Source organism: Myxocyprinus asiaticus, chromosome 14, assembly GCF_019703515.2.
Source record: "Myxocyprinus asiaticus isolate MX2 ecotype Aquarium Trade chromosome 14, UBuf_Myxa_2, whole genome shotgun sequence".
NCBI lineage: Eukaryota > Metazoa > Chordata > Actinopteri > Cypriniformes > Catostomidae > Myxocyprinus > Myxocyprinus asiaticus.
Window position 1 is genome coordinate 8,785,630 of NC_059357.1, and position 10,827 is coordinate 8,796,456.

General features: G+C 35.2%; 1 protein-coding gene across 3 annotated transcripts; it reads left to right on the top strand.

The window, feature by feature from the left end:
• Positions 1-692: 692 nt before the first annotated feature.
• LOC127451411 (GTPase IMAP family member 4-like) lies at positions 693-10,323 on the top strand. Of its 3 annotated transcripts, XM_051716114.1 has the most exons (6): positions 1,238-1,275; positions 1,531-1,608; positions 6,753-6,897; positions 7,849-7,928; positions 8,058-8,129; positions 9,138-10,323. In XM_051716114.1, the coding sequence occupies exons 4-6, from the start codon at positions 7,853-7,855 to the stop codon at positions 9,938-9,940; spliced, it is 951 nt and encodes a 316-aa protein (XP_051572074.1). In that variant the 5' UTR covers positions 1,238-1,275; positions 1,531-1,608; positions 6,753-6,897; positions 7,849-7,852; the 3' UTR covers positions 9,941-10,323. The 3 variants fall into 3 exon arrangements, with proteins under 3 accessions (XP_051572073.1, XP_051572074.1, XP_051572075.1); XM_051716113.1 differs by lacking the exons at positions 6,753-6,897; positions 7,849-7,928; positions 8,058-8,129; positions 9,138-10,323 and adding exons at positions 693-863; positions 3,117-4,914 and having other exon boundaries at positions 1,163-1,275; XM_051716115.1 differs by lacking the exons at positions 1,238-1,275; positions 1,531-1,608; positions 6,753-6,897 and adding an exon at positions 8,220-8,262 and having other exon boundaries at positions 7,864-7,928.
• Positions 10,324-10,827: the final 504 nt, after the last annotated feature.

Consider the following 10,827-nt stretch of genomic DNA (forward strand, 5'->3'; position numbering starts at 1 on the left):
ACTTTTGGCCGCCATTGTACAAGTTCAGTGATGTGCCTCAGGGACATGACAAAATGCTTGCTATAAGATACACACACAAAAAAAGACATTCTTTAAAGGTAAAGATTATTTTAATACAATAATGTATTTTAATTATTTATAATGGACATATCAACATCTTGTAAAAAGCTTTCAACCTTTCATTTTAGTGAACCACCACTTTAAAAATTCTGGGGGACTGAAATATTACAGACTCCCAGGAATGACCCATATGTTTTATGAAATTCTGCTTACTCATAGCAGTTGACATTATGCTTTCTATACCAGGCATATACCACAAGAATAAAAACAATCAAAACAATCAAAAAGTTCACTTTAAAAGAACTAGCATGATTGGGGGGAGACAAATAAAGAAAAAAAAAATAGCTGACTGTCTCACATTATTTCCTCCGCATGCATTTTTCTTCCAGTGTGTGTTTTCAAAAGTTGTCATTTAATCTACTCTATTACTCAATTTGAAAACTAACCTGCAGACTGGAGGGTCATTTTTCAATGAAACGCAAAAGTGCATGCCAAACACAGCAAGTCTGTATACCTGACTAACATGATAAACGAGTCCTTATGAGTCTAAAAAAAACCAGTGTAAAATGAAGTGTTTGCATCCTTCAACACGTCCAGCCCACTTAATCTCTAGCTGTTACCTGTTTGAGATGTTTAGTTAACATGACACAGCTACCTTTACTGCATATATGGGAATTCTCCCTCTGGCATAGATGACACCAGAATATTTGCTGTAGACTTTTCACATGCAAGCGTGGAGGTGTAGAACTGTGCATACAGAATTTAAATGAACACATCCAAAACAACTGACTTCCTCTTAAGCGGTAAGTCACTTTATTCTTAACTCTTTGATGTTATATAATGCATTGGGGATGCAAGGAACGAAACATTTCAGAAAAGAGTTACAGATCAGAGACTGCAGGGAAGGAAGATAATGGCAAAAGACTAAGGCATGGTGCTTTAAAGATATTTAATTTAAATTCATACACAGCTCCTTGTCATCATCAAAAACAGTAAACAGGGCTGCCGGGCTCCAGAGCAAACGACATTTATTTTATTGGAACCTCTATGGACTTTAGACACAAAGTATGATACTTGCAATTCTTCTCTTTTTTTATATGAGAACAATGTCTCTTGAAGACAAGCTGGACAGTAAGAAGGCAGAAGGGATATATGAGTCTGAAGATGAGTTGGATGACTCTGATGAAGACTCTGCATTGGACTCATCAGCAAGCTGTGAGTCACAGAGGAGTTATATAAATAAAACTGTTCATTTGTCTGTAACAATGAACAAAACCAGGTTTGTGTCACCTAGTTTGGCTTTTCCAACATCTTGTTGGCTCAACTCAAGTAGCCAAACTATTGTAGTAAAAATTCTAGGCAACATTCCAGTTGCATTTAGAAAACTTGCTGTGTGTTTTCAAGAAAAATATGGTTGCACAATATAAAATCATGTGTCAAGTAAACAGTATCTCATACTTTTTTTCACAGTCGTAACACAGGAAGAATTGTATGAAAATATGCCATACTTGAAGAAAACCAGTTTAACTGCATCAGAAAACTCAAATGGTAAGACAATTTATGGCATCCACATTTTCTGCTAATCCAAGCTTCTTTAAATGAATATCATGGGTTCAATACAAGTTAAGCTCAATCGACAGCATTTGTGGCATAATATTGATTACCACAAAAATTATTTTTTTTCTAAAAAAAAAAAAAAAAAAAAAAAAAAGCAAAAATCTGGATTACAGTGAGGCACTTACAATAAAAGTGAATGGGGCAAATCCGTAAACGTTAAAATAATCACTGTATAGCCAAAAGATGTAAACAATATGAGTGTTAACATGATTTTAGTGTGATCAGATCGCTTACTAGCCTATTATGTGCAAAGTTATAGCCAATTTTACAACTTTGTTGCCAAGATTATGTAATGCAGTAAACCTTAAAACCCTAAAATGATGGTAAAAACAAAAATGTAAACAAATTTACTGCTCAAACAATACACGAGTTTTAACAGAAGAATTAATGTGCTTTTATAAAATTATAAGCTTCACATTTCTGCCTTTAAAACCTACAAAAATTGGCCCCATTCACTTCCATAGTACCTCATTGTAACTGTAATAAGTCAAAATTAAGTTTGGTGCTAATCAACATTATGCCACAAATGCTGTTGACTGAACTTAACTTGTATTGAACACAGTATATTCCTTTAGAGGCGAAGCAGGTAATTTTTTCAACCTGGTCTCATTACAAGTCGTAATAATACAAGATGTTAAAATCGTAAGAAATCCTACAAGTTGGCTAATACAAAAACGTACAACTTTCACTCCCATAGAAACAAGCTAACAAATGATGTTATTATGGTTTTTCCTAAGTTTGACCCCTAACACAAACCCTAATCCTAACCACGATTTTTAATAGGTAAATCCCTGTTATGTACTACAGAAGAAAGAATACACTGGGGTTTGGAACAAGACAAAGGAAGCTTATTACAGGATTTTGACATACATCAGTCATTTGTATTGCATGAATATATGGAATGAGTAACCAAATTTATTAACAGACATTTTTACTTTCTTTAAAAAAGTGTTGTATAGTAGGCTAGCCAAAAGTTGATGTGTGTATTGTATCAATTTTAAATTATGTTTGTGGATCATTTGGTCTAAAAGTTCTTTTCGGATGACCCAAGTTGTACAATATCTTATGTTTTCACAGTCTATTACAAATTATTACAAGTTGTCATGAGACTACGTTGAATTTTTCAGTGTTAAAATTCCATCTCCTTTCTCCTGATATCGCCCCAAAATGTAAACACTTCGGCTCTGTGGCGCTATCAAAACATTGCTGTTTGTTTGAGCATCCTGACCAGCCTGACATAGCAACATTGGCTCCACCAGTGGTGTAAGTTTGGGGCGAGTCTATCTGTTTTTCGACCTATAGTAGACAGGGGGAGTGTTCAATCTCATTTGGTAATTCTAGTGGTGCAGTATTACACACTTCACCTTTAAGATGTGGTAAGTCAAGCACTTAAACGTTTTGTTTTGAATGATTAAAACCTTGATATTTCATGCTTATAGCTGTGACAGTGGAATTACGTATCTTGCTACTGGGTGCTAGAGGGTCAGGAAAAAGCTCTACTGGAAACACCATCCTCAGGTGCGATGCCTTTAAAGCAGACATGCAGCTGAGCAGAGTTACACAGTTCTGTGAAAAGGCATCTGGAAACATCAGCGGCCGGCCAGTTGCCATAATCGACACTCCAGGACTGAACCAGATCGGGCGTACAGAGCCAGAAGTGACCAAAGAGATTCTGAAGTCTATTTCTCTCTATACTCCAGGACCACACGTGTTTCTTCTCATTATGCCTGTTGGGAACTTAACCAACGATGACAAAAGTATGCATAAGTTAATCGAGAGGTTGTTTGGGAAGAGCATTTGGAAGTACACCATTATTGTGTTCACTCATGGAGATCGTCTGGAGGGGAAAACAGGTAATGATGTCATCGCCTGCTCAGACAAGGACCTTCGCAGTTTCATCCATAAGTGCAGCGGAGGGTTTTTGTTCTTCAATAACAAGGACACGAGAAACTATGAGCCTGTGATAGAACTCTTAAAGAAAATTGAGACTCTCCAGGCCATCAATGGCAAAAGCTGCTATACAACATCGTTTTACCCAGCCTCAGAGAGGAAGATTAGGAAGAAAATGGAGAAAATTCTAGAGCAGAGGAAAGAAGAGATCACACAGAAGGAGAGGGAGCTGGTTATGAATTGCCAGAGCGAGCAGGAATTTGAGAGAAAAAAGCGGGAAATCTGGACAATGGAAGAAGACTATGCGAGAAATTTGGCCAAGAATCCGTCCAAACAAAAAGTGTCCATCAAACTAGTCAAGCCGCACTCAGTTGGCCGCAAGTCATCCAGCAGTAGCAGCTAATTTAACCAACCTCTAATTTTCTCTTTTAATACATTGCCTACCTTCAGTTATCTGCCAAATATTGTGTTTGTATGTACTTGACCCAACCATTAATTTTTGTCCACTGTAGAGGACTTTTTTTATTTTTCCCAGACCATACATGCTACAGTTATGCTGTAAATCTAAGGGTATCTTAAAGGAATATTCCAGGTTCAATACAAGTTCATCTCAATCAACAGCATTAAAAATAATTTAGACTCGCCCCTCCTTTTCTTAAAAAAATACAAATAAAATCTGGGTTTCACGGAGGCATTTACAATGGAAGTGAATGGGGCAATCCATAAACATTCAAATACTGATTATTTCAAAAGACACAAACAATATGCATGTTAACATGATTTTAGTGTGATAAAAAGCTTACTAACTTTTCTGTTACAGCCAGTTTTACAACTTTGTTGCCATAACGATGTAATGTCAACAAACCCTTAAATTACTGTAAAAATGTCAATTTATACAAATTTACAGCTCAAATAATGCATGAGATTTAACAGAAGAATTAATGCAATTGGTTTTATAAAATTATAAGCTTCACATTTCTGCTTTTACACCCTCCAAAAATGGTATCCATTCACTTTCATTGTAAGTGCCTCACTGTAACCTCCATTTTTTTCTTTCTTTCTTTTTTTTTTTTTAAAGAAAAGATGAGTCGAAATACATTTTTGTGGTAATCAACATTATGCCACAAGTGCTGTCGATTGAGCTTAACTTGTATTGAACCCGGAATATTCCTTTAAAGTGGGCTTTTCAGATATATCAAATGTTTTGGGGTTTGGCCACGACAATTTCCTTTCCTTGGTGTTTAAAAGTGTCTGACATCACAATTCAGCACATTTTTTGGAAAGATAAACATTAGGTGTATTATTTTGATTTAAAATGTTTTTTTTTTTCTTTCTAATAAACAAATCAAGACAAACTATCCCGTTTGGCTAGTTTTTGGGAACCAGTTCCTAACACTCTTGGAAAATTCTCTTTAGGTTCTATTTTTTATAACCATAAATTAACGTTCCCAGAATGTTGCAGGGATGTTTATGTGCAACAACCTATTAATAACTTTTACAGAACATTCTCCACTGGACATATTTAGGTATTATTTTTCTTTCACTCTTTTCATTATTTGTTATCATATACTGTATTTAATTATTTTTCATAAACATTGCAGAGAGGTTTAAAGACAATAATGACTGACATTACTACAGTACAGTAAACTGAACATTAAAATGTTAAAATAAAATCACAGTGGATGGGATTTGAGAACATAAAGTACTAATAAGATAATAATGCATGGTACCAGTTTTATTTTTACTGTCTACTTAAATTACCATTGGGATTAAAAAAAAAATCTAATCAGGATAAATACAGAAAACAATTAAAAAGACATTAAAATACTTTATTTTAACAAACAGAAACCTGAAACATTTTTGTTGGCCTGTTCCTGAAAACTTAAAAACACGTGTAAAGGTGTTACTTCTCCCATTTACTATATCTTTCAGATTAGTTTCTTAGACAGACAGAGTTTTTCTGTCGTTTGAACCTCTTAGTTGATGTTTACATAAAAGAATATTGGTAACATTGGTTTGACTATGCTCAAGTCACATCATAAATGCTCCATTACGGGTGCTCTTCCTTCTGCACTCCACTGGTTGACAGGTACATTGAATGGTTTCACCGACACAGTCTCATGACAACTCATAGTTCATATAAGATGGTGAAATCATTGTAACAACTGTATATTATCTGGGCTTGAATGTCTTAAACACTCACACAATGGTGATTTTAATAGGGAGATTAAATAAATAAATAAATACAAATAAATTTGTGGATTGATTAGTCTTGTTAATTTAAATGTAGACTAATGTCTACTAAATTGTTTTTAATTCCATTACTACAGACTATTTACGAACAATGCATAACTACTGAAAGAAAAACACATCTGATAATAGCAGCATGGCGTCCACATATTTGATTAATTTTTTGCTGTAGTTGTTGATGAACAGCTAAGCTCATTATAGAAATGTTATCAAAGAATGCACTTCCTGAAAACAAGTCACACACTTCTTCTGCATCTGAAAAGTGGAAAATGCTTCCTTCTGAGGCTGTTTAAGGAGGCAGGATGAAAATAAGGTGCTTTTCAAACTGTTCTGCGACCAGTTTCCTTAAGAGTTTCATTCATTCAAAAATGCTGTTGGTTAACCCATTAACTGATTAGGCAGCAAGTCAACTGTTTTCAGATGCAGCCTTCATATCCATACACATGCAGTGACATATTGACAGTTTGTATTTGTTTTTATTAATTTAACTTGTCATGAGATAAAATAATTTTACGTTTTAATTGTACATCTTGATCCAAGTAGGCACATGTTTTCAAACAATATTTATAGTTGCAAAAAGAAAGTATAAAACATAGCAGGTGAGCACAGAGAGAGGACTTTGTTTGACGTTGCTGTACACAGCTCTACTGCCCCTGCAGCACTTTTGAATTCAGTTGACAATTCATTTTGTTTTTGTTTGAAATGCATCACAGGTTATAAAAGCTTCATTCTTCATTAAAAGAGCACATGCCACACATATTTGTTCAGAATACCTTAACAAACTGTCACATAACAACCGAAGAGTCTTGTTAGATGAAATCCTTGCGGAAGGAAGTGACAGCTTCAAAAACCAACCTGAAATGGTTTGCGTATTAAAGCTGAAGGATGTTTAGCCCATGACAAACAGTTTATCTTTTTATCAAAATGCCTTACAGAAGATAGGTGATAGAAGACTTCTCATTGGGCTAGTGCAATCCTTACAGACACGAAACAGGAATCCAAGACGTGAAGGAACCCAGATTCAAGCATTTCCATACTCTGTCGCTGGACCCAGAATTCTGCACCTCAGCTCTGAACATTGTGAGTAATTTATTTAGTATCTTTTATAGAATCTGATTTTAATTGTTCATAGATTATTAGGGGAAAGGGACATAAATGGTGAAAATAAGTGACCTGCTCTATCATTTTAAGTCACTTTGACACATTTTGAGTTTTATGCACTACAGTAAAAAGGAAAGCATTTAAATGATTATATCTCAGCAAAGATTGATTTAACAATCACTCAAAAATTCAAAGAAAAGAAAGAACGCACTGTAATAACTAATGCTCAAAATAATTAATTGTTCTGAGTAGGGAAAAATGTAATCATGCAAATTATTTCAAATAAATTAACCTTGATGTGTTATATAATGTGTCTTTGTGCAAGATGAATGTAATGGGGGAGACTTGTTAATGTTTAATGTTTTGTTATTTAAAATTTTTTGGGAGTTACCATTATGGCAGATAGTGGAGCTTGACACATGAGGACAGGTACAATTCAAAATTATTCTTTAGTCTATTGTTTTACTGGTTGAGTAATTGTTAAGCTAATCAAAGCATAGTTTTTCCAATTAGCATGCATTCAGCATGCTAGCATTTACTGTACTAACTAGGTCTAGCTAGTACTAGCTAATAACGTTCCCTCTACTTGAAGTATTTCGGTTGAGGTTACATGGTAATTTTAAGTTCAGCCAAAGAGTTCAATTTAAAGTTTAAGTACCATTAAAATGAGTTAGCTTACTTAATATTTCAAGTTGAGAGCAATTAACATGAATGTGTTGTACAAAATCAAAATCTGAAAGTTCTATTAACTTAAACTTGGGAGTTTATTAACTTTATTAACTAAAATTTGATGTAACTGATTGCCTTATTTTTTTTTTAAGTTCTTTTAACTTATTATGGTTTACAGTAAATTTGTCTTTCATTTTTAAAGTGTGGATTGAGTCTCAAAGGTCAAATGCTTCTTTTGTCAAATTATTTTCTATAAAACAGGGCGATGACTTCAAAGGAGAATCTATGGGACAGTCTGAAAACTGAAAAAGAAACCTCAGAACTGGACTCTACAATGAGCTGTGAGTTATGCATTTCTATAATGGAAAAATTCAACTCAAATCGTTCTGAAGAGCAGTTTTTTCCTCATCAGACTTGAAATGTTAATTTTTTTTTGGAATAACTCAAACTTGTTTAATATCTTTTTTTAGTTGAGGTAGAAGAACTGTATGAAAATGTGAAATGTGATCAACAAGCAAACTCAAAATCACCATCCTTACATGGTAAGTCATATTTTACCAAGCAATACTAAATATGTAAAAGTTAAGCCTACATTAATATTTGTGTATTGTGCTGTGCTTAATCTGGTTTAGACTGTCAAGACTCAAGCAAATTTAAAATCGCCATCCTTGCATGGTAAGCAATAGCGTGCTTCCATGTGTTCCATGTGCAGATTTGTTTAAATCTAAAGAAGCAGTTAATGGTCCATACACACATAATCACTCCAATCTAGCATGAAGAAAAAAAAAAACAAAAAACAAGATAAAGAATATCATACATGTCAAATCAGAATAGCAAGAATGCTCAGAATTGTAGAAAGTCATATGTGCTGTTCAACACTCTAGTGAGCTGTCCACCTGGACTGTAATTTTAGTCATCACAGGCACACTTCAGACTAGTTGTCAACTTTTCACCATGCAAATACAGGACGCTGGAGCAGGGGTCCCCTGAGCATTTTGGATGATGACAAGAGGAGTCCAGTATGGGACGTCTCAGCTAATTCGGGATAGACGGCAACCAAACAATAACTGTTCCAAACAATAGCCAAATAACACTGCCTTGAACTTGACTTTAGTGAAATTTGGCATCCAAAATTAAATTTCTGAAAATTTCAGAACATCAATTTAATATAGATGTCTTTCCATAAAGAAGAGTATCAATAGTAAATATTTACATCTAATTAAAAATGAACTATTTTGCCCAATATTTGTGAAAGCTATTTATATTTTTGTGTTTATTAGAGCACTGAGCATTCATAGATCATAATACAGAATTAACATTCTGCTATTGGTGAGGTTGCATTTAGGTTTGTCCTAGAAGGTAGCTGCATATCTAGGCAATAGAAAGCCAGGCAATGCACAAATTCTGTAGAATAAAAAGAAAATATTCTGAAGGTGACATCTGGTGGTGGGGAGGTGGTACTGTCAATCAATTAATTAATATTTTCTGCTACTGAGACACACAAGTTTAAAATCTCAGCACACTGTACCATGTGCATTACCTTTTTCCAGCTGAGGTGGAGGAATTGCGCATCATGTTACTGGGGGCGAGAGGGTCAGGAAAAAGTTCAACTGGAAACACCATCCTCATGTTGAACGCTTTTAACACTGACATGCAGCTGAGCAGAGTTACACAGATCTGTGAAAGAGCTTCTGGAAACATCAACGGGCAGCCAGTGGCCATAATCGACACTCCTGGACTGAACAGGATCAATCGAATGGAGAAGGAAGTGACTAGGGAGATCCTGAAATCGGTCTCGCTCTATAAACCAGGACCACATGTGTTTCTGCTGGTTCTGCCTGTGGGGAACTTAACCAATGAGGACAAGAACATGCATAAATTAATCCAGAACATGTTTGGGAAGCACATTTGGAATTACACCGTTGCTCTGTTTTCACATGGAGATCGTCTAGAGGGAAAAACCCCAAATGATGTCATTGCAAGCTCTGACAAAGACCTTAGAGACTTTATTCGCAAGTGCAGTGGTGGATTTGTGTTCTTCAATAACAAGGACACTGGAAACTCTGAGCAGGTGACCAAACTTCTGGAGAAGATTGAGACCTTGGTGGCCATCAATGGCAGAAGCTGTTACACCTCATCTTTTTACCCGGCGTCAGAAAGAAAGATCCGAGAGAAACAGGAGAAAATTCTGACAGAGAGAGAAGAAGAGACAGAGCGAAGGCAGAGGGAATTGGAAAAGAATTATGAAAACAAGGAAGAGTTAGAAAGAAAAAAGCGTGAACTCTGGAGAGAGGAAGAGGAAGATGCACGTAAACTAGCTGAGAATCCACATAGACGCAAATCTCGTAAATGATGAGAGAATTTTAATTTTGAGTGAACTGTCCCTTTAAGGTGCCCCTTTACCTTTATATAGATAATATTTATAACAGCAACTGCTGAATAATGTGTATTAGCCTACTAAATTCAATGCAAAACATCTCTCTTTCACTAATAAAATTGTAATACCACAACAGTTTCATTACACTGAAAAGACCACCACATTACCACGCTATAATGGAAAATTCAAGACAGCATACTAAACTGGCAGAGGAATAATGTCATTCACCTATTATAATCAGTCATGTACTGTATATCTCCATGTTTAATTCTATGTTTTACCGAACCTGATCCAGAATCTGTTAAAATCAGTATTAAAATGCTGTGTATGTACCAGTTATGTACTGTATAACTCACCTTCAGGCACAGTAAACAAAATATCCATGTTCTAATTCTGCCCTCTTCTGGAAAAGATTACAATAGTTAAAGGTATAGTTCACCCAAAAAAAGAAAATTCTCCTATCATTTACTCACCCTCATGCCATCCCAGATGTGAATGACTTTCTTCTGCTGAACACAAATTAAGGTTTTTAGAAGAATATTTCAGCTCTGTAGATCCATGCAATGCAAGTGAATGGTGACCAGACCTAAAAGATCACATAAAGGCAACATAAAAGTAATCCATATGACTCCAGTGGTTAAATCCATGTCTTCAGAAACGATTTAAGTGTGGGTGAAAAACAGACCAATATTTAAGTCCTTTTTTTTTTACAATCAATCTCCATTTTCACTTTCACATTCTTCTTTATTTTTTATTTTTTTATTTTGGGGGGGGGGCATTCACATTCTTTGTGCATATTGCCACCTACTGGGCAGTGAGGAGAATTTATAGTGCAGAATTTACTGATTTGTTTCTCACCCACA

Excerpts from the sequence above, each read along its gene's own strand:
- LOC127451411 (XM_051716113.1), top strand. The coding sequence starts at position 1,167 with ATGTCTCTTGAAGACAAGCTGGACAGTAAGAAGGCAGAAGGGATATAT. Across the intron at positions 1,276-1,530 it reads ATTGGACTCATCAGCAAGCT|TCGTAACACAGGAAGAATTG; the intron begins GTGAGTCACAGA and ends TTTTTTTCACAG. Across the intron at positions 1,609-3,116 it reads TGCATCAGAAAACTCAAATG|CTGTGACAGTGGAATTACGT; the intron begins GTAAGACAATTT and ends TCATGCTTATAG.